At 59.9% G+C, this 21954-nt stretch overlaps 2 protein-coding genes across 8 annotated transcripts; one reads left to right on the plus strand and one right to left on the minus strand.

Moving 5' to 3' along the window:
* Window positions 1–75: 75 nt before the first annotated feature.
* LOC124249800 (inactive serine/threonine-protein kinase TEX14-like) lies at window positions 76–7669 on the plus strand. 7 transcript variants are annotated; one of them, XM_046681188.1, is made up of 17 exons: window positions 76–210; window positions 1051–1220; window positions 3481–3595; window positions 3988–4153; window positions 4233–4387; window positions 4469–4529; window positions 4606–4730; window positions 4868–4960; window positions 5052–5150; window positions 5598–5719; window positions 5799–5956; window positions 6312–6384; window positions 6471–6559; window positions 6649–6822; window positions 6998–7150; window positions 7330–7379; window positions 7467–7669. In XM_046681188.1, exons 2-17 carry the CDS (start codon window positions 1088–1090, stop codon window positions 7561–7563), a joined length of 1863 nt encoding a protein of 620 aa, XP_046537144.1. In that variant the 5' UTR covers window positions 76–210; window positions 1051–1087; the 3' UTR covers window positions 7564–7669. The 7 variants fall into 7 exon arrangements, with proteins under 7 accessions (XP_046537144.1, XP_046537143.1, XP_046537146.1 ...); XM_046681187.1 differs by having other exon boundaries at window positions 100–210; window positions 983–1220; XM_046681190.1 differs by lacking the exon at window positions 6312–6384 and having other exon boundaries at window positions 100–210; window positions 983–1220; window positions 5799–5960.
* Window positions 7670–7680: 11 nt separating this feature from the next.
* On the minus strand, window positions 7681–20830 carry ARHGAP33 (Rho GTPase activating protein 33). Its single transcript, XM_046681110.1, is given in 23 exon segments — window positions 7681–8887; window positions 8972–9363; window positions 9458–9788; window positions 9790–10130; window positions 11150–11224; window positions 11298–11443; window positions 11528–11681; window positions 12311–12456; window positions 13850–13957; window positions 14037–14119; window positions 14200–14344; window positions 15517–15619; window positions 15701–15853; window positions 15942–16001; window positions 16084–16150; window positions 16236–16313; window positions 16401–16523; window positions 17035–17127; window positions 17796–17933; window positions 18034–18114; window positions 18486–18570; window positions 18648–18745; window positions 20744–20830. Coding segments are annotated over 23 exon segments (3789 nt in total). The 5' UTR covers window positions 20750–20830; the 3' UTR covers window positions 7681–8104.
* Between the last annotated feature and the right edge of the window lie 1124 nt (window positions 20831–21954).

Genomic DNA, 21954 nt, shown 5'->3' on the forward strand with positions numbered 1-21954 from the left:
TCCCGGGCAGACCTCACTCTCTTCCGTCGGCTCACCCTAGGGATACAGGAGCGCCTCTCGGGGAGGGAAGCTACTGCGCAAGTGCAAACGTGGCTGGAGGCCAGTGATGCGCATGCGCCTCGGACTCCCGCCCAGACCGCCAGATCTAGGGCATCGGGGTCACGCGGCAGTCACGTGGCAGTCACGGGTGACCACTATCGGAGCCCAACGGTAGGTGCAGAGCTTCCTGGGCTGGGGTGTGGACCTGAGAACCTTCCCAGAGTTTATCTGGCCCTCAGCTCTCCATTGACTCCGCCCCCAGCCCCCCTTCCTCCCTCCCCGGTGTCCCTTCCTTCCCGCCCACCCCACAGCCCTCTGGCCCCGCCCCTTTATCAGAGCCTGGCTCCATTCCGGGCACCCTTCCCCCAGCGCACAGAGACCCGCCTCAGACCCCTTCGTGCCCTCAGTCCCTTCCTGCTTCTGTGGACCCCACCCTGGCACACGGACGCTTCCCTGAACCTCAGTGCAGGCCCCCAACTCTCAGATCCTCCCAACCCGGAGACCCTGAGTGCTCCTTCGTCCCTCAGACCCCTCCCCAGGGCCCCTTCCCTCGCCCGCACCCCCTGCCCTCGGACTGTCCCCCCCCGGCGCCCCCCCCCCCCCCCCCCCCCCCCCGGCTCACAGCGCTTAGACTCCAGCCCCTCTCAGATCCTGACCCTCAGGCCCCCTTCCTCCAGCCTGGAGGTGGTCTTCAGACCTTCTTCCTAAGCCCTAGACTCCTTCCCTGGGCCGGCAGCCCTTATACCCCCTCCCCTGGATGGAGTCCCCAGCCCCCAGATTTCCAAATCCCCTTTGGCTCCCAGATGCCCTTAGGGCCCTGACCCTCTGGTATGTAGCTCTTCCCGAGTGCACCCCCTTTCTCATTCAGATGCTTCCCTCCAAATCAGACCCCTCCTGAATTCCCTTCCTTTCTCAGACTGCCCCCCACCCCCATCCCATCCAGCTCTGTCTTTATCATGCCGGGAGGTCCCATCCTTCGTTGCCTTCTGACTTCATGAGCGCCCCTAGCAGATCCCTGCCCAGGAGCTGACCCAGTTCAGAGCCAAGGATGCCCTTGTTGCGCTCTCGCTTCCCCGTGAAACTGGGCTCCGTTCAGGATCCAGAAGGCCAGGTGGGCCATCTGCATCGCCTGGCTGTGGCTGGGGGCCCAGGCTGGGGCCTCAGCCGGCTCCTGAGGAGAGGTGAGGGTTTGGCTGCTGGAACGGCCTGTGGGGCAAGATCAAGGGGCAGCATGGGGGTGCAACTTCAGTCGGCAAGTCGACAATTGTGTACCAGGCACCTGCTGTGTGCCAGGCTCTGTTGTCGGTGTTGGGGTGTAAGGTGAACATGACCTTCTGGGTCGTTGTGGATGAAATCTATTATGAGAGTTTAAGAGAATGATGAGGATGGGTGGACACGCTGGAAAGGATGGCCTTTCGGATGGGGTGATACTTTAGTCCCACAGGGTAAGAGCTAGTCATGCAAAAAGCTGGAGGAAGATGGAATAGCCAGTGCAAAGGCCCTGAAGTCAAAACAAACTGGGTATGCGTAAGTAGCAGCAGGGAGCAAGGGGACTCAGAGAGGACTGAAGCTGAAGAGGCAGCAGGCACAGAGATGAAAGGGCCTCAAAAGGAGTGTGAATTTTGTTGGATTTTGTTCTGTGTGCGATGGGAAACCATTGGCATTGTAGGCAAGAAATTAACATTACCCAATTTACAATTTCTATTTTTCAGTGATTTTTGTAATTTGATTGTATATCAGGCCACTTTCTAAACTTGTTTAATAGTTGTAATTGTTTGTTGATTCTTTCACTGTTTTGTTATCTGCAGATGGTGGCAGTGGTCTCAGCCCTTCCATCTTTAAACTCTAATTTCTTTTTCTTGTCATAAGGTGTTGGCCACAACTCCCAAACCTTGTTATCAATGGACAGCTCTTTCTTTGTTCTTGATATTGAAGGGAATGAGTCTGTGTTTCTGCATTCAGTATCATGCTTGTTCTTGGGTTTTGGTTTATAATTTTTATCAAGTAAGGACGTTCTCATCTATTCTTAGTTTTCTGAGGGTTTTTTTTTTTTCCTAATCATAGGTAGGTATGGAATTTTATCAAGTGCTTTTTCTGTATCTACTGAGCTAAATGTGATTTTTGTCCTTTACTCTATGAATGTTGATAGACTCTTTTGATGTCTATTGATAGATGAATGACTCTATTACGTTGATAGATTTCCTTTTGTTGACTCATCCTTGCTCTCTGGGAATAAATTGGGTTACTGCTTTTACTTTATTTAGGAGTTTTGTGTATATAGTCACAAATGGAATTGATATATCATTTCACTTTCTGGTTCTAGAAACTCTCATCTAGTTTGGGAATTAAGGGGATACTAGCCCCATACAATGAGCCTTGCCCTCTTTTTCTATTTTTCTGTTTTGGAACAACTTGTATAAGATTGTCTATACATAAAATGAAATGATTATCATTATAATAATTATTTATATCACGAAATGATTTGTGTTTTAAAAGATCCCCTGCAGGGATCATTCAAGACGAATGCAGAAAATCAGTTAGGATGCCATTGCAAAGATGGTGGATTACTGAGTAAAATAAGATGCAGTGAGTGTGATATTAAGAGGTTCCTGAAGGATCACATTTGGAGGGATTTTGCAGCAGAGACCAAACTGGGTTGGACCAAGTGTGTGATTGATTAGCCATGTCTGCCAAGGACATAGGAGTGCAGGGACGAGGATGCCATGCAGTTGCCCTCCTTGAGGATGTGGGACATAGCCTGGAGGAAGAGGAACTCCAGATTGATGGGTGCGCAGAAACAGGGCTTGGGGCATGATGAGTGTGGAGATGGGGGTTTGGGAGAGGGGATCTGAGCAGGATGATGGGGGGAGGAGATTGGCAAAGACGTGGAGGTAGAGGTGCAGAGGAGGTTGCTACCGGGATTCTGCTCTTAGATGCAGTGTTCAAAAATAAACTTGAGAGATTTCCTGATGAAATCCAGAGAGTTTGATTGTTTTGAAGAATTGGATGCTGGCTGCATGGGACCTGCATATATGCACTGAATTAGAGCTGGGTGGAGGCTGCCTGCCCTGGACAGTGCGTGAGACACTGTAAGCCAAGGTCTCCACGAAGTCCACTTTCCCCTGGCCCCTGAGTACCTTCCTGTGATTTTGACCCCTGTGGGATGGGGGAGGGATGTCGGCACGGCAGGTAAATGTTACCCCGTGTTCCAACTCTGTGGACTTAATGGTAAGCGCTGTGTTGAGACAGATTCTGAGGCAGAGTCCTCAGAGGCTGGAGGGTGGGGGTTCCCGGATATAGAGATGGAGCCTGGCATCAAAGGTTAACAGTCCAGGTGGAACTGTGGGAGCTGGGAATTGGCAAACGTGCTTCCTGGCAGCCCCCAGGACCTCTGCCCCTGGAGTAGGGGCGGGGACAGCCCTGAGCCTCGCTGCCCCTCAGTTGTCCAGGTGGATGGTGAGAACTCTGCTGGGCAGACGGGGCTCTTCCTCTCGGCGCTGCTGGGCCACAGCTCTGCCGTGCAGCTCCTGCTGGCTTTTGGCGCAAACCCCAACCAGTAAGTGGACAGGTGGTGATGTCCCCACACCCCCAGGGCCCAGAGTCTGAGCCCCAGAGAGCCAGGGCCTTCTTCCCTAGAGGCCTCTCTCCCTCACGACCTTCTTCCATCCCGATGACCCTCCTGTCTCCAGTAACCACCCTCCTTGTCCTCTGAGTTAACGCCTTCTTGTCCTCCAAGACTATTCCCGTTCTCCTGGTGCCTCCCATGCTCACAGTGATCCTCTCATCCTCTCAAAGGCTCCACTGTGTCCCCAGGTGACCCTTCCTGTCCTGATATCCACCTGCCGTGTTCATAGTGACTCCTTTCATCCCTCACTGCCCCCTCCTGTCTCCTCTTGTCCCTGATCCATCCCTTTCCTAATCCATTCCTGCCTTCATTGTTCTCTGCAGCCGCTGCCTTGATGGCAGCACACCTGTGCATGCAGGTGCCTTCTCGGGCCGCAGCCTGGTGGTGCTGCAGCTGCTGCGAGCAGGGGGGGACCTGCGTCTGCATGACCAGCAGGGTCGCACGCCTCGGGACTGGGCGGAGCAGGGTGGTGCTGAGCAGAGCCAGGAGGTGAGCAGTGGCCGGGGTGGGGTGGGAGCATCAGGGCCAGCACCCCCACCCTGCCTCACCCCACATGCCCCCCATCCAGGTGCTGGAGCTGTTACAGCTCTGCTGTGCCAACATATCAGCACTAGTGCATGGTGCTGACTTGGCACCCACGGCATCCCTGGGCCAGTTGCAGGCCAGCTCTGGACGCAGCCTGTGTTGCTCCCTGTCTCGGCTGTGGCTGGTGCAAGCGGACAGGTAACTGTCCACACTGTGAAGCCTGCCCACCCACCATTCCCAGCTTCCCCGAACTTACCCTTGGACTGCCCTTTACCCCAGGGCACCAAGGCCGGAGCAGATCAGGGGACCCCGCCAAATCCCAGGCTTGGGATTTGGACAAGTAAGTGAAAGAGGGTGGGGTACTGGGGACCACCCCTGTCCTCTTTGTGCCTCATAGTCGTGCTCCTCATCCCCAGCTGAGCAGCCTGTGGCCAGTGGGGCTGGTAACAAGCATACCCCTCGCGGACCCCAAGGAGCTGCTGCCAGCCCAGGGCGAGCCTGAGCGCACCTACAAGAGCAGCTCCCACACCCTCATGATCAAGTGAGAGCTAGCCCCCTCCCACGCCCCACGCCTGGCGGTCCAGCAGCACTCTAGGGAGAGTCTAACTCTCCTGCTCCCCTCGCGAGAAAACGCCCCGTGTCTCAGATGTCCTCTCTCTCCCCCTCCCCATTCTCCAGCCTCTTGTGGAGGGGCCACCCTGTGACCGTGCGGCAGCTGATGGCACCTGGGAGCCAGCCTGACGTGCTGTTGGCTGACCTTCAGCACTGCAGGTGCCCCAGCCCCAGCCTTCTCCCCGGGCCAGCCCAGTCCCACAGGCCAGTCTCCTGCCTGCTCTCCTGACTCAAGTGTTTCATAAACAAGACCAGGGACAGTGGCAGTGGCCACGGTTACAGTCTTCACCTGCGGGCCAGCACCCAGCATAGAGCCCTCCTACTGGAGTGGCCATCCCCCCACTGGCAAGTGGGTACCCAGTTCTGTGTGCTGCATCTTGTAGGCTGCGGAGGGGAGCTGGGTGCAGGGAGGGGGAGCGTGAACAGGGTACCAACTGGATGCTGGCTCTATGACTGCCAGGCTGTGGGACCTGGGGTCTCAGTTTCTCTCCTGTCCCGTGGCTGGTGCAGATCTGTGCCCAGGAGCAGCCCCCCGAGGCAGGCTGGGGCCTCCTCATGAGCGGCCTGCTCTCCTCCCCCCAGCACTCTGCACCACCCCAACCTGTTGCTGTTGATGGCGCTGAGCCCTTCAGCGGACCTGTCGGGGCTGCGCCTTCTCTTCGAGCCCGTGTGGCTGGGTTCCCTCTATGTGGTGCTGCACCCACAGGAACCGAGTGAGGGGGGTCCCCGCCCTGCGCCAGGTCTGCTGCCTGGGCACCTGCTGCTGCAGGTGCTGGAAGCCCTGCTGTTCCTGCAGGCCCGCTGGCGTGCTCATGGCGGCCTCAGCTCCCATGCTGTGCAGCTGGTGCGGCCAGGCCTGGCCAAGGTGGGCAGCCTGGAGCACGGGCGCCCACTGCACCAATGCTGGCTACAGCCCAGGTGAGTGCCTGTCTCACCCGCCTGCTCCTGTGTCCCTGTCCAGTGGCTACTGGCTCATGGGTCCCCTCGGCATCTACAGGCCACAGCAGGGCTGCCTCTGGGGAGGCCCAGGCCCAGGGCTGCCCCCACCTCCCGAGCTGTACCCATGGCTGCCACTTGAGCTCATCTGCGGTGACACACCTGCTGCGACCTCAGACCTCTATAGCTTCTGCATCCTGGCCCAGGAGGTCTTCACTGGTCAGTGAGTGACCCTACACCCTGCCCCACTGTGGCACCCTGCCCGTTTGGGTCCCCCAATCGTGCTTCCTCACAGGAGAGCTGCCCTGGGCTGGGAGACAGGGACCTGAGGTGAAGGCTAAACTGGAGGCAGGTGAGAGCCCGGCCCTGGACCCCCTGGTGCCAGCCCCCTACCAGGCACTGGTTCGGGCTGGGCTGGGCCTAGGGCCTGCTGACCGCTGGGGCAGCCTGCAGAGTACGCGGTACCTGCTGCGGGAGGCCCTGGCCCAGGTACAGGACAGGTTGGCAGGGGTAGGTGGTAGCTGTGGAACCTCAGGCAGGGCCCATGTCCCCACACCTAGCCTCCTTCCCACAGGACTCGGCTCCTGAGGTGAGCTCCCCAATGGGCCGGACCACACTGTGCCCTGTACCCCAGTGTTCCCCACCAGGTTAGAGGGCAAGGAGATGGTGGTGGCAGGTGCTGGGCACAGCTCAGCTGTGCCCCCCTATTCCAGTCAACTGGTCTGCCCCCCAGAGACACTCTACTCTGAGGTGGCTTCCAGAGCCAAGACTACACCCAGGCCTGTGCCCCCTGTGATGTCCCTAGGCCCGTCTCCATCTCAGGTAGGAGCCAGGGCAGGGATGTGGAGGACTGAGGGAACTGTGGGGCACCTGGGCAACCCATGCCAGCTTTCTGCCATCGCTCTCTGCAGGCGCTGGAGACTCCTGAGGTCACGGGCCACAGCAGAGTCCAGAGGGGCCCAGCATGGGACTCGGGCAGCAGCTTGACTCTAGGCAGCAGCCCCAGTCCTAGCCATGGCCTCTGCCCAGGCCACAGCCCCACAGCCAGGGTCAGCCTGCGCCATGGCCTGGAGCCCAGCTCAACAGTATGGATACCCCCAGGGCCCCGAGCACCCATCTGATCACAAACTGATGACCCCTCCCCCCACTTGTCACCAGCCCCAATTTCCCTGGCTGCCTGTCCTCTGACCAAGGACCCCCTGGGACCCCCAACTGTCCCCTCTCTGATCTGTGACCCCTGACCAACCCTGCTCCCCCTAGGGCCCTGCCCTGCACTCCAGCCTCCAGGACCCACCCTCCCTGCTGGGGACCAGGGCTCTGTGGAACAGTTTCAGAGAAGTTCTGTCAAGATCCGAGCCCTGCAGGGGCTGTGGCGGCACGCACACAGGGCTGCCCCGCCGGACGCCCAGTTCTGTGAGCCCACCCCCTGCCTGCTGACCCACAGGGAGGCTTCCCACACCCTGGAGGCTGCTGGCAGGGAATGCCACCAGGGCAGGGGAAGCAGAGGACCCCGAGCCCACCCCCTGCCCCACCCCAGCCTCCCAGGCCCATCCGTGGCTGCCAGGTGGCAGCTCCAGCCTTTTTTCCTGCAGGCACCCAGCCCTGGGCTGATCAGAGAAGGTCTCTTCTCCAGCCTGCAGAAGTGAGAAATGGGCTCTGGTGGGAGGGCCCCTGGGCCCCATCATCCCTGAGGTGACCCTCAGTCCTCCCCTCCTTGACCACTCCCCAGGATGGATCTGCTGGAGGAGATCATAGCAGAGCTGGACAGTGGAGGCCAGCTTGGAGGCAGGCCCAGCCGCGACCCCCCTCCTGGCACACATTCTTAGGGCACCCCTGGCCCCCTCCCTCTCTGCACATATCGCCCCTCAGAGCCTCCCAGGAGTGACTCCCCACTCAGCACCTGCCGAAATGATAAAAGGAAAGAAAATGATAAAGCAACCCATCTGTCTCTGCCTCTTTATTCACTGAGCCTGGGCTCAGCAGGACACTAGCAGCCACATTTTCACCATTTTTATTCATTAATTTTGTCAGATGGTTTAGCGGGGTATGGGGAGGAGGGAAGGAGCTGTCCCCCCACCCGCTGTGCACAGGTCAGGGCATGCTGGGGTCTCCTGGAGAGGGAGGACAGGGTGTCAGCCCAGCCCTCAGATTTGTGCAAGAGCCCCCAGGATGGAGGACGGTGGGAGGATGGGTACAGCCCCTTCAGCCCAGGGTAGGGAAGCTATAATAGGTTAGGGACCCACATCAGAAGCAAGTTACAAAGTTAGAAACCTGGGGTAGGGATCAGGAGCTCAAGAAAATACAAAACAAGGGTTTGGGTTGGGTCAAGATCAGTGAGGGGGAAGGGAGGCGTCTCCCAGCTCTGGCTCAGCAGTAGCTTCGGGTCTGGCCCTCAGAATGGAGGGACCAGCTGGGAGTGGGGTAGGGGGGTGGGGGACCAGCCCCCTCTCTTCCTTGCCCCCCATTCCTGTATAGGGACCCTCTGTGGTGCTCGCCGCCCCTCCCATAGGCTGGTGGGGCTGCCCTGTAGAGCAGGAGAGGCTCAGGAGGGCCCCAGGGCCCAGGTACCCTGTGAGCAGTGTGGGGGCCCCAGGGGGCCCGCTGTTTCTGGGGAAGGCGGGGTGCTGGGGGGCCAGGGTCTGAACGACTTCGGGGGTGGGCAGGAGGGGAGGAGGAGCTGGAAGAGGCGGGTGAGGGACCCCTGGGCCCTAGGGCTAGGTTGACATAGAGGGGCTCAGGTCGGGTGGGGCGCCGGGCAGGGTGCTGGGGGGCTGAGTAGCCAAGATGGTCATGGGGAAAGCAGGAGGGGGGTGGTGGGTAGCCGAGCAGGAAGTCAGGGGACCTGTGGGGTGGTGGCGATTGGCCAAGCATGCCATACGAGGCATTGAGCCGGTCTGGGGGCATGGAGCGAAAGGGACTCCAGGAGCGGGTGGGGCCAGGGTAGGAGCCCTCACCTGCCTCGATCTCATAGTACAGATTCTCTCCCCTGTCCAGTGGGGCAGGGCCACCCAGGGGGCTCCTCCAGGCTGGGGCTGGGGAGCAGGGCTGGAAGGGTGGAGAGCCCAGGGGGTACAAGCCTGGTTTGGGGACCCCGAGAAAGGGTGGCAGGCACTCCCGGGGGGCTGAGGAGAAGCAGCTGGGGGTAGGAACCTGTGAGGGGACAGAAGACGGGAACTGGGCTGTGGTCTCTAGCGCATCCCTGTACCCCCCACCCGCCCTGAGCTGCACACTGACCTGGGCAGGGCCTCTGAGCCCCCTCCTTGAGGTCCCTGTGGGCCGCTGGCTCCTCACCAAGCTCCCATCAGTCGGTTGCCTTGGTAGGGAGGGTGGGGGTCCCGGAGCCCAGGCACGCGGGTGGGCTAGGGAGTGGGGGGGTGGTCCTGTCCCTGAGGTCCCCGGGGGCTCACCACCCACCTCCAGGGACAGTGAGCGGCGGAAAGGGGAGCAAGGAGCAGCTGGGGTGCTCCCATGCTCCTGTTGGCTCTGTCTCTGGGCCACCTGCTGAGCCCGCTCAGCCAGGGCCAGGGCCATGAGGCGTGCTGCGTTCTTGGGGGGTGGGGGCGGGGCTCCCCCAGGGCGCAGGAGGGACAGGGGTGGGGGCAGCAGTGGCGAATCCACACCAGGACCTACGCAGAGAGGAATGGGAAGGGGCATCAGCCAGGTCTTGGGCACAGCCTCGGGGTCTGTGAGGTGGGCTGAGGTGGGCTGAGCAGGACTCACCGTGCTGGCCTTGGGCTCCCCGGGGACCAGGCAGTGCCAGCTTGCTGCAGATCTCTTGTTGGCAGGTGTCACTCAGCTGGGCCTCAGCTCCACGTAGCAGCAGGGGGATGAGATGGGGGCGTAGGCCTGGGCTGGGGCTGAGGGCTGGCGTTGGGGTGACCGAGGCAGGTGTTCCCCCAGCCCCCAACAGCTCCAGGACGGCGGGTGGCACTGATACAGCCAGGGGCTCTGAGATGTCCAGGGCGGTGGGCGAGGCAGGGCTGGCAGGCCCACGGGGCGAGAGGGCCTGCGGGGGTGCCCTGGGTGGGAAGGCAGAGGCAGGGGCCGGGGGGGGCCGGACTGGCGGGGGGTGCAGGGTCCCCTGGGGTGGGGCTGCTGCAGCGAAAAGTAAGAGGATCAAAGTCGAGCCCCCGGAGCCCCTCCAGGCAGTGGGGTGGGCTGAAGTCCAGCTCATCACCGTCGTCCAGCCAGGCTGAGGTTCGGTGTGACGGGGAACCGGAAAGTGCCTCCAGCCCAGCTGCGGAGGACCCCGAGGAGGAGGACGAGGAGGACGAGGAGGAGGACGAAGAGGAGGACGAAGACAGGCTCTCGCAGGAGCCAGCAGGTGCCGGGCCCACGGGGAAAGCATCAGTGCTGGAGTGCGGTCGCCGTAGCCTGTGCAGTCTCTGAAGGCCTAGAAAGGCGGGGGGGGGGGGGGGGGGGGTGGCAGTTAGGCATCAGGCGTCAGAACTTTACAGACCCATACCTCAGTGAGAATAGGGCACACAACCCAGCAGGTTGGGGACATAAGGGTGATAAAGGAAATAAGTGGCCAGTCCGTGAAAAGAACCAGTCCCGACCCAGAAGCAAGAATGACGTCTGACAACTGCATGGGCTGTGAGCGTGAGACCAGCAGGATCCCAGTCACGGCTGCTGGAGGGCCACGTTTGCAAAACAGCCGGGCCTCGTCTTGTGCAGCGGAACATGCGTGTGCCCTCCAGAGGGCCCCTGCTCTCCTGGGTACGGGGAGGGCTCTCAGCAGTGGCAGGGACTGCTTTTCGGAGCCCCCACCCAGATCCATCAGCAGTAGGAAGGACAAACAGCTCCTGATGGGCCACCCACACACAGAGTAGGAGAGCGCAGGGACAGGAAGGAACCTGTGCTCCCCTTGGCAACTCCAACTCGGATGGGGTCTGCAATGCGGCGGGGAGCGAAAAGGCCCAGCTTCACACGCAGTGCGCCCCTTTCTTATGACGCCCTTTAATCAAAGCCTCACAACGACCAGCACTGCAGATACGCGACTTACCCACACCCTGTATGTGCCAAAGCTTTAAAGGCAGGGGATGACGACCCTCAAATGCAGAGGACGCACCCGGTCGGGGGGCGGCATGGGAGGAGGAGGAGCTCGCAGGTAAGGGAGTGGGGCTCTTTCAGTTCTGGCTGGGGGTTCAGGGGTGTTCGTTATATTACTGACTTTTTTTTCAAAAGGAATGAATAAAAGGCTGTTGGAAAGGACCCTGCATGGACCAGGGATCACAGGGCATCATGAACTTAAGGGGATGATTTATCCAACTCATTGTACCTAAGGTCCAGATTAAAAACTACAAAAAACCCAAGACCCCCAAAGGTGAAGTACAACATCTGGAGGCCAACTCAGGGCCGCAGCCCCTCCCAGCCCCATCAGGGCCCAGGCCCAGGCCACCCTGTGCTCACCAGCCCCGCTGGCCTGCGATGACAGCGACTCCTCGCTCTTGGCGGATCTCAGCGTGACTGTGTCAGGTCGGCTGCCTGCAGGGAGAAGTAGAGGGTCACGGGGGCACGCAGAGTGCCTCCCCCTAACGCTGGCTGTCCAGTTTCTGACCTGAAGGCTGCGGTGGGGCGCGGGTGCCCCCAAGCCAAGGCAGAGGCTTCTTTCGGGGGATGCTGGGGCCCCGGCCCAGTGCAAAGAAGGTCTTCCAGCTGCTACCCCCGGGCTTCCGCTGTTTCTCGCCTCTCTCGCGTTTCCTCCTGGGGTGTGGGAGGACACAGGCGGCAGGCTGAGGGGCCAGGGCCTTCAGGCTGGCCCTCCCCTCTCCCTGGCATCCCACTTACCTTTCCACAGGTGAAGCTGGGGTCTTGGGAGCTGTGACCTCAGTGGGTGTCCCCAGCCGGCCCTGGGTGCGAGCTTGGGCTTCCTCCAGCGTCAGCAGGCGAGTGGAGGGGCCGCTGCCCGCAAGGGACTTGGGCCTGGGGAGGAGGCAGTGGCCTGGGGAGTTGGGAAAGGGGGCAGCTGTCAGCTTGGGGGGCCATTCAAGGCCACAGGCAAAGCCAAGCGCCACAGCCCAAGCCCCGGCCCCGCAGCGTGCCCACCCGGGCTGGCAAGGCAGGGGGCCAGGGCGGATCAGGCGGGAATGGGGGGGCAGCAGGCAGGTGAAGAGGAGGAGTGAGGCAGAACGAGCTGATGAGGAGGCAGCTCCCAGCAGCCAGCGAAGGCAGCGGCTCTGGCTTCAGTTACCTCGGGCCAGAGGGCCCTCCGACGTGCTGAATCCTGATTGGGCTGGGGTCCGGGGCGGGGTGGGGAGTCTGGGTGGGGCTGGGGCACGGTCAAGTCTGGGGACCTCCCACCTCCTCCCAGGATGACCCAGGGCCCCAAGCGCCCCCAGGAGCTACAAGGGGTGAAGGAAGACCGATGTCCGGGCCAAGAAGTGGGGATCCTGAGCGGAGGAGCTGAAATGAGAAGGGGGGGCAGGGGAGGGAGAGGCCGGGGCGGGGTCCTCAAGGAGCCAGGAGGGAGGTCCAGCTTCAGTGGGGAAAGGATAGGGCTGGGAGCCCACCTGCCCTCCCACTGCAGCCCTGACAACGAGGGGGCAGTAGCCAGGGGTGGGCTGGGTGTACCTGCAGGATCAAGGCCAGCGGAGGTGAAGGTGTCACTAAACAGGACGTCCACATGGGTGAGCAGGAATTCCACCACCACTGACTGCACCCGCACCTCCCGGAAGGCCGCTGCCCCACCCAGCCCCACTGACTCCAGCTCCATGGACCTGGATGGGGGTAGGGGGAGGGAGGCCAGGTGCCTTGAGCCCCAGCCGGCAGGTTCTGGCTAGGCAAGGTGGGGAGCTAGTGGAAGCAATGACTGTCATTCAACGCCTCTGACCTTATCAAACTGACCACACCTAGAGCTGGCCTCTCAGCCTTTCCCCAAGCCCACTCCCTCCCCGCCTTGCCTATCCTGGTCAGTGTCAGGCCCGTCCTTCTAGTGGCTCCAGTCAAACACCTCGGATTGTCCTTGACCCCTCTCTTTCCCTCACACGCACATCCAGTCTCTCAGCAAACCCTGTGGGCTCCACACACAACATCTATCCAGAATCTAAACTCTTCTCCCCACTGCCCCACCCTGGCCCGGCCTCCATCCTCTGCCTCCTGGACCATCACAGCAGCCCCAGCCCTGTCTCCCTGCTCCATCCCTGTCCCCTGCAGTCTGCTCCCCACAGCAGCCAGGAGCCGCCTGTGAACTTCAGTCAGGTCAGGGCCCTCCGGGGTCAGAGCCTCCCCTGGCTGCACTCACACCAGGTAAAAGAGAAGTCCTCACCACGACCCACAACCCATAAGTCACTCCTCTCTGTCACCTCTCTGACTTCATCATCTCCTCCCCCCAAGCTGTCACTCACTCACTCTCTCACTCAGCTCCAGACACGCTGGCCTCCCTGCTGGTCCTCCAGTACACCAGGCGCTGACTCGGCCCCTGGGCCTTTGCACTTGCTGTTCCCTCTGCTTCACTGCTCCTCCTCATCTATCTGTACGAGTCCCTCCCCCACCTTCTGCAAGTATTGACTCAAATGTTACCCTCTCGATAGTGTCTTCCCCACCCACCTGATTTAAAATTGTAAACTTCTGTACTTCAGGTCTGCCTTTATTTTCCCCACAGTTCTTATACTCACCATCTGATATACTATCTATTTTGTTTATTTATTTATGTGTCTCCCCAGAAGAACCGGACCCCTCCAGGACAGAGAGCCTGCCTGTCTTGCTCACCATCAAATCATCTGGGGCTTACCCAGCTGCTGGCCATAGGAGACTTCTTACTGACACCTTCCCTGCCACACTATCTAATGACTTCACAATGCCATGATCCCGTACATCTCCCTTCCCTGCTTCGTAATCTTTCCCTTGCCACTCATCACCATCAGCCAGCGCTCTGTATTTTTCCTGTTAATCATTTACTGTGCATCTCCTCCCTGAGAATGTGAGCCCAGGAGCACAGGATCCTGCTTACTACTCTGTCCCTCGTGCTGAGAACAGAGGCTGGCACACGAGAGGTACTTATTTTATGTGTTGAATGAAATGGGTTCCTGGGGTGGGGGTAGGACTGGGGCAGACTTGAGGCCCAGCGCATGTGAGGGAGCTGAGGGGTGGGCTGGTGAGTTGCCAGTTTACCGTAGCAGGTTGGGTGCCCAGACGATGGCCAGGTTGCGGGCGTGCATGCTGGTGTTGGCACTGTGTCTCGCCATGCGGGCCAAGTGCCTCAGCAGGTACTCCAGGGTCCTGGGTGGGAGCAGAGGGGCACACTGAGGCTCAGCTCCTTAGGAGCCCACCCTAGTCCTTTCCTGTGCTCCTGGCTTGCCTGTAGTGTGGCGGGGGCAGCTGCTGGATGACGTCGTGGACGCGCACCAGGCGCTCCTCCTCCCCAGGCACCGACATGGCTTCCTGAGAACGTGCACAGGCATGATGGGGGCCGGGCCAGAGGCGTCCCAGCACCCTCTGGCCGCACCAGCTCCCTTACTCACGCTGAACTTCCCGTAGAGCTGGTACGTGAGCAAGGGGTTCGGCAGCTCGCGGAAGTAGAGCTTGCAGAGGGAGGACACGCTGTGGATGTCCTGCAGGAAGGCGGGGCCAGACAGTTCAGGGATCCTCTCACTGTCAAACTCATGCCTGAGGCCACCAGGCCAAGGAGGAGGAAGATTCCAGTCAGAGCTGGCCCACCTGGCCGTGTCCTTCCCCCACCCCCCAAAGCGTCCGCAGATGGATGCAACCCTCTTCCCGTGCTGGGCTCTTCAGAGGCAGAACCTTACCGAAGCCCCCAAGAACCCTGTGTACCAAAGATCAGGGTGGCCTATTTCACAGAGGCTCAGGTGGGAGACGCTACTGCGTGTAGCTACCCAAGGCTATCTGACTCCAGAAGGTGACCATGCTCCTTCCAAGTTGTGCCATTTTCCTGGCACAAGAGGTCACCAGAAAATGCGGCTGAAATCCCTGCAGCTCCTGCTCCCAGGTGTTGGTGGTGTCCCACTGCTCCTGGGGAAACCTCGTGTCTCCTCTCGCTCCCCTCCCCCTCCCCTCGGCTCCATTCTCACTGCACGGCCCTGTCAGCCATGATGCTCGGGCCTCACTGCTTCCCCACTCTTAAGACCCTTGTGCACACTGTCTCTCCCCGGCTCAGAACCCTCCTGTGGTTCCCCCTTTCCTCGGAGTAAAAGCCAGAATCCTGGCAGTCGTCAAAAAGGCCCTGCATGCTCTACCCCTAATCACTGCGTAGACATCATCTCCTGCTGCTTTCCCCTTTGCGCTGGCTGTTCCCTTCACTGTGGATGCTTTTCCCAGGATATCCCCATGGCTTGCTCCCTCACATCCTCCAGAGTGAGCTCTCCCCCAGAAAACCTTCTCCGCGCGCCCTATTTAAAATTGCAGCGCTTTCTGACTTAGTATTACCATCCTCCTTACCCCAGTCTATCTCCAGAGGCCTTGTCACCTCTTAGTAACTCTCCTGCTTCCTTGTCTGTCCCTCCTGCATGTAAGCCCCATGAGGGCCGGAGTGTCTGGGTGTCGCCAGAGCCACTAGGTCCCCAGGACCTCGTGCTGGGCAAGTGCCAGATGCTCAATGAAGTTTGATCCCTCTGCTTCCAGTGCTCATTCTGCCCTCACCTCTCAGGCCTCAGCTAGGGTGTCACTTCCTCGAGGAAGCCCTCCCGGCCCCCAGCCTTGTCCAAGCCCGCTCTATGCCCTCTGAACTCCTGAAAACTGTCTCCAGCACACGGCCCAGGGCCTGGAATAGAGACGACGCTCAGTAGATGTGTGTGGAGAGGACGGTTGGTGGAGGGCCTCACCGCAGCCTCTGGATGTTGGATGACACGCCCGAGAGCCGGTAGATTCCATCCACCACCCCGTGGGCCTCAATAAACTCTGAGCAGCAGCGAAGCACCTGGGGCACTGGGAGAGAGCAGCAGGGTCAGGGCTGGGCAGGTTGCATCCTGGTGGCCGGGTGGGATGGGCAGGCGGCCCGGGCCTCACCATCCTGGCCTGAGTTGCTGAGGTGCTCTCCAAGGTCGCAGCCGAACACCCTCTGCCGCAGGATGCCGCGCTGCCGCAGCCGCTGCCGGGAGGGCCGGGAGCGCATGAAGGTGCGGAGGAGGCCAGCCAGCTTCCCACGCGGCCGAGGCACAGCTGTGGGGGTAAAGGCAGGCCGCACAGGGTCAGTGCAGCCACTGGTCTGGGGGATGGGGGGCAGGGCCCTGGCCCTTGTTTCCATTACCTGAGGTCAGAGAGGAGATACCCTGGGGAGCCGGGACACCACATGGGGGACCGTCGGCATCTGTGGGGCAAACAGTGGGTGCAAAGGATAGACAGCAGGCACAGGATGCAGGGGGGCCTTCCCACTTGGCCCAGGCACTTACCCCCCTTCAGGCCCGGACCCGGCCGCTCTGTGAACAGCTCCACACACTCGCTGGGGAAGAAACCGACCTGAGGAGGAGTTGGGGTCAGTGCCTGTGCCACCCTACCTGGCTTGGTTTCCCAGTCTCACCTGTCCACCCCAAGCCAGGCTCACCTGGAAGCCTCGTTTGCCCCGCCACCAGCTCCGATCTTCCGTGGGTGGCATGTCGATCACAGAGACAATGTCTCCCACCTGGGAGTGGGCAGGTGAGAGGAGGGAGGGTCAGAGGAGCAGGGGAAGTGGGGAGCCAGGCTGGAATCCACTCCCCCACGGCCTCACCTCGAAGGACAGCTCGTCTGGTGCCTGGGCCGTGTACCGTTTGACCACGTGGGCAGCGGCCACGGCAGGGATGTTGAGCGAGGCCTCCTCACTGAGGAGCAGTCGCCGGCCGTGGTTGTCCAGCTGAGATGAAGGCAGGATGTGGCAGGGAAGAAGAAGAAGGCAATGATAAAGACAGAGACAGTTCCTCCATGTCCAATGGAGGCCACCATCTGTCCCCCACCTAAGAGCTATTGGTCAAACACCTAAATTCTTGCCCCATCCAAAACAAAGCCCCTTCCTTCCTGTCCTGTCCCAGGACACCCCTGCACCCCCATCCTGCACAGCAGACACTGCACGCTTGCCATCAGAAAACCTGCTGGGTTGCGCCTCTCTTAGCCAGGCGTTCTGCGACTCACAGCCAAACCCATTTCTAATCAATATACCTTGAGATCCTTGCACCCCACAGCCCAACACCCACTGAAACACACACGCACTCGCTCTCTCGCAGGCCTGCACCCACACAGACACTGAAGTGCAGTGCCTCCTCCACTCCGCTCCTTCCTTTCCTGTGCCCACACACACTCTTGCAATGGTTCTCACTCCTCAGACATCCCCGGCTCACTCTCAACTCCAAGCCCCCACTCGGGCCCACCTCCATCCAGGTGAGCACGGGCCCACAGTTGAGGTTACTGTCCACCAGTCCCGACAGGGTCTCCAGGTACTGCAGCAGCAGTGGCACCAGCATCTAGGGGCGGGTGGTCAGGGTGGGCTTTTGTGAGGGGACCCTGAGAGAGCCCAGTGTCCTCTTACACCGCCCTGGCTCGCCTCTGGGCAAGGCTGAAATTCAGCCTGAATGCATGAGTTAAGTACTGAAATTTTTTTTTTCTTTAGATTTTAAAAAAAATTTTTCCTTTTTCCCCCAAAGCCCCCTGGTACATAGTCGTGTATTTTTAGTTGTGGGTCCTTCTAGTTGTGGCACACGGGGTGCCACCTCAGCATGGCTTGAGGAGTGGTGCCATGTCTGCGCCCAGGATTTGAACCGGTGAAACCCTGGGCTGCCGAAGCAGAGCGTGCAAACTTAACCACTGGGCCACAGGGCCTGCCCCAACCCATGCCTCCAGGGGAGATACTGAAATATCATATCAGTTGATAAACAGGCTAGGCCAAGCTCCTGTGTGCCCCCATTGGCCAGGCCATGCTGACCCTCCCATGGAACCCTCTGGAACTCTCCAGGATTCTAAAACTCAAGGGAGCCTCAAGAACCCTGCTGCCTTTCTCAGGCCTCTGACTGGGTGGGGCTTGGGCCACACCAGTGTTTAAATATTTATCTATCCCCCTGCCTCGATGGTCTCCCGCATTGCTGATGAGGACACGCCACAGCTGAGGCAGGGGCTGGGACAAGAAGCAGTTTACCTGGGCAGCCCTGGCACCCTCCGGGGGTGGGGGAAGCTCTGGCAGGCAGGAAAACCTCCGGTCAAATATGCAGCGGTGGAGGTGGGCGTCCAGGGAGCGGAAGTCATCATAGCTGCGGAGAACTGGCCAGGAACGGCCCTATGGGCATGGCGGGGGGGACAGAAGGGCACAGTTACACAGAGCTGAGGACCATGGTGCCCAGTCCGCCAGGCTAGATAAGGGGCAGGAGTGGCCTCACCTGACAGGTCACCTGTACCCCAAACACCAGCTCATTCTCCCCAGAGAAGTTGGGGCCTTCGCGTTCTGGAGACAGCAGGAGCTGCAGAAGGAAACAAAGGCCCAGGAGAGGGTTTCGCTTTGGTTCAGTCCTGACTTCTCCAGACTGGCACTATCTCGGGATGGGTCTGTGTCCCCCTCCTGGAGCTCCCCAAAGATGGGGCCTGGGGATGTCTCAGTCAGAGTACTGGGTCCTGGTACAGAGCTGACACCTAACAAGAAGTTGTTGCTGAATGAATTAAAGAACAAATGAATGAATGGACAGCTCTCTCCTTCCACCCTGCAACTCTGGCCACTGACTGCTCAGATGGGCGGAGCAGCCAGTCCCAGGGAAGTTTCCGGGGTAAAGTGGCTGAGACTGCGTCAGGGTTGGGTGGGATCTCACTTTCCCACCTGGGTGCAAAGCCCCCATACCTGAATGTGGCCAAAGTCAACATTCTCATAGTGGAAATGGGCACAGTCAGCCAGCCGGGGGAAGGGACCTCGAGGAGCCGAGAGCCTGGGAAACAGGTGACACGTCACTGGCGGCTCCTGCACTTGCCCCTTCCTAAGCTGAGCCTGTCCCTCACCTCTCACCTCTTCCCAGGCTTCCCCTTCACACTGGGCCCGCCAGTCGGGGGCAGGGGCTGCACGGAGCCCTCTCCTGGGCCATCCAGGCTGTCAGTGCTGCGGGCCTGTAGAGCAGAAAAAAGAATCAGAGTCCCCAGAGATGGGAGCAGAGAGACAACGGGAGCATTGTTATCTGCCAGCCGGGGCCTGGAGGCCGAATTGCTCTACACACTGCCCTGAGCATGGAGTAGAAGAGTAGGTCAGGGGGAGGTGACAGCCAGCCGAGGATAGGCCTGTTTCTTCGTGTGTGGTCTGAGGCGGGTGGGGGGGGGTGGGGGGGTGGGGGTGGGGATGCTGGAAGAGCAGGGGCTGAGGGTGAGGCAGGGAGAGAGCAGGCTGGTGCCATCTCTCCCCGTTTTAAACCCTCCCATAGCCCCTGCAGAGTACAGTCATGTCCCATCTGTGCCTCTCCACACCTTCCATCGATATCTGGACAATCACAGCTACCATCTTATCAGTTTTCCTGCTTCCAACCTCTTCCCTCCTGCCAGCTTCTTCACAGCAAGAGCCAGTATAATTTTCACACAACACAAATCTGCCTGTCTCTCCATAGATGGTGGACCTGCAATGGCTCCCTGATGTCTTCAAGGCAGTCTGAATTCTCTGGTCTCTGTTTACCTTTCCAGCCCCATCTCTCCCCTTAGCCTCCATTCAGAGCTCTCGAACTTCTAAGAGTCCAGCAAAAGCATTATCTTATCCTTTTCTTGTACGCCTCTGCAAAGGCTGTACCCTCTGCACAAAACACTCTTCCCCATCCTCTCATTCCCCAGGTTTCAGCTCTCTTGTTCCCTCTTCTCGGAAGTTCTCTCTGACCCTTCAGGCTGTATCAGGTACCTCTTCTGGACTCTTCCACCCCTTGAGGTTCCCCCATCCCAGGCCTGACGGCCCTGCCTGAGCTTCCCCCATCACAGCTCTGAGCACTCTGAGATGTCACTGTCTGGTGACAAGTCCATCTCTCCCATTAGACTGTGACCTCTCCAGGATCGGGCACTGGGGCTGAGTCCCCAGTCCCCCAGCATTGCCCAGCACAGAGCTGGGCACAGAATTGGTGCTCCTTACAAGTAGGGTTCTGCCTGATTCCTCTCTGGGTCCCAATACCCAGTGCCAGCCCCGTCGCAGAGCAGGGGCCTGGTAGAATGTAATGAATAAATTAACCAGCTGCCAGATGGGGATTCCCTAGACCAGGCTCTAGCTTCTCCCTCCTTCATACCCCTGTAACCCCGACTTTCTCCTTGGGTCTTGTCCTCGGGTCTGTCCCCCTCCAGCCCATGAGCTCCCCAAGGCAGGATGGGATCTGACGCTCTCTGTGCCTGGAGCATGGGGTCTGCACAGAGGTCTCAGTGAATGTCTGTTAAGTGAGCCACGAGGAGGGAATGAATGGATGAATGAGCAGGAGCAGCATGGTGGGCGAGGGAGACAGTGGGGGAGGGAGGAGGAGGACAAGAAGATGGAGAGGACTCAAGGATCACGCGGGAGGTACAATGCCAGCTTGGGATTGGGGTGGAGTACTGGAGAAGCTGAGGTAAAGGTTCAGGCTGATGGCGGTAGGGGAGGGATGGTTGAGAGGGACCGGGATGGGGTGAGAACGACGAGAAGGAGAAGAAAAGGGTCAGGTTGAGGATGGAGTGGGGGTGGGGCTCAAGAACCAGAAAGCGGCTGGTGGAGGAGGAGGGGAGCTAGGCGAGGGAGGGGTGGAGGTTGGGATGAAGACTCTGAGGATGGCTCTGGGATGGGGGCTGGTGAAGAACCACGGAGCTTCAACAGGCGCCTGCGGGGGCCACTCGGGGGATACGAGGTCCCTCCCTGGACCAGCCCCTCCTCCTCCCGGTCTTCGGCCGCTGTCACCCCCATCTAGGGCGTGGAAGGGGATGCGCGCTGAGGGGGCGGGGCCCGGGTAAGGGCTCGGGCCCAAGACCAGGCCGGGGGACGAGAGGGACCGCGACGAGGGTGAGGGGCGGCGCGGGCCGCGGGCTCGGGCGGGGCCGGGGGCGGGGCGCGCGGGGCGGGGCCGCGTGCGGACAAACTGACACGCGGACGGACTGACGGCCGCGTGGGCTGCTCACCACCATGGTCGCGTAGCCTCCTCAGGCGCCGGCTGCGCGGGACCCCTCGTTCGTCGTCCTCGTCGCCGATGCCGCCGCCATGGCGACACAAAGGGGAGGGCGCGAGCCGCGCGCGGGCGGCCGCAGGCCCCGCCCCTAACGGCCGCCCGTGGCTCCGGCGCGCGCCCCACCGGGGCGGGGGCAGCGAGGACGCGGCGCCGCTTCTCATTGGCTCCACCCTCGGCCTCAGGACGACGCCCCGCCCACCTGGCGGCTTCTCATTGGCTTCGGCTTGGGTCCCCTCGCTGCCTCGGTCTGTCTTCGGTCCCGCCCTGCGAAGTTTGACAGCGCCACGCCCACGGCTGCTTTTCATTGGCTGTCATTCCCCTCCTGAGACACGCCCCCAGGTTCTTTATGCTTTGCCTCCAACACTTCTAACACGAGGCGAGGGGCCCTCCCCTTGGTCCACTCTCAGTGACCGCTCCTCTGACACTTAATTGGATTCTCCCACGGCCTCAGGGCTTTTCTCCATCCCCAAGCAGCTTTTCAAAGTCTCAATCCTCTAGCCCCACCTTGGCAGTCCTGACCCTGACCCCGCCCACAGAATACTGAGGGCATTCACCGCTCGACGGTTTCCCTGGCTCAGGTGCCCTGCCTGGACATGACCCTATGCACTCTGCGACTTGGCCTTGCCCTACCCACTGCACGTTATTCTTGCCTTCTCCTCTACTGCTGATTACAGGCCGGCCTCTAGCCTTGATTCCTCTTACCTAGGAATATGTTTAGCCGGCAATACCAGAACATGACCATGCCTCCCATAAAGCCAATCCCAATTGTTCCAGCCATTGGCCGAGCCAGGCTCAGAAAACACTCTGTAGCAACGCCCTTTCAAAGAGGCCTCTCCCATTAGTCAGGCCCTCAACAAGACCCTCAGCTCAGAAGGTACATCCTTGATCCGTCCATTCATTCATACAAAAACTCTGATCACTTAATTTGTGAATACGTCAGTAACCAAAACACGGAAAAATATACCCTGCCCACACGGAGCTCAAAAGCTAGTGGGAAACGACAGACAATGAACAAAATAAATATTTAAAAATATAGAATATTAGAAGGTGATAAGTTCTCCGGATAAAAATTAAGCAGTGATCAGAGAAAGGGAGTGCTGGGGGAGGCGTCAATTTACAGTTACTTATTTCAATTCATTGAACTTGCCGACTTCATTCCCATCA

Source organism: Equus quagga, chromosome 13 (genome assembly GCF_021613505.1).
Source record: "Equus quagga isolate Etosha38 chromosome 13, UCLA_HA_Equagga_1.0, whole genome shotgun sequence".
NCBI lineage: Eukaryota > Metazoa > Chordata > Mammalia > Perissodactyla > Equidae > Equus > Equus quagga.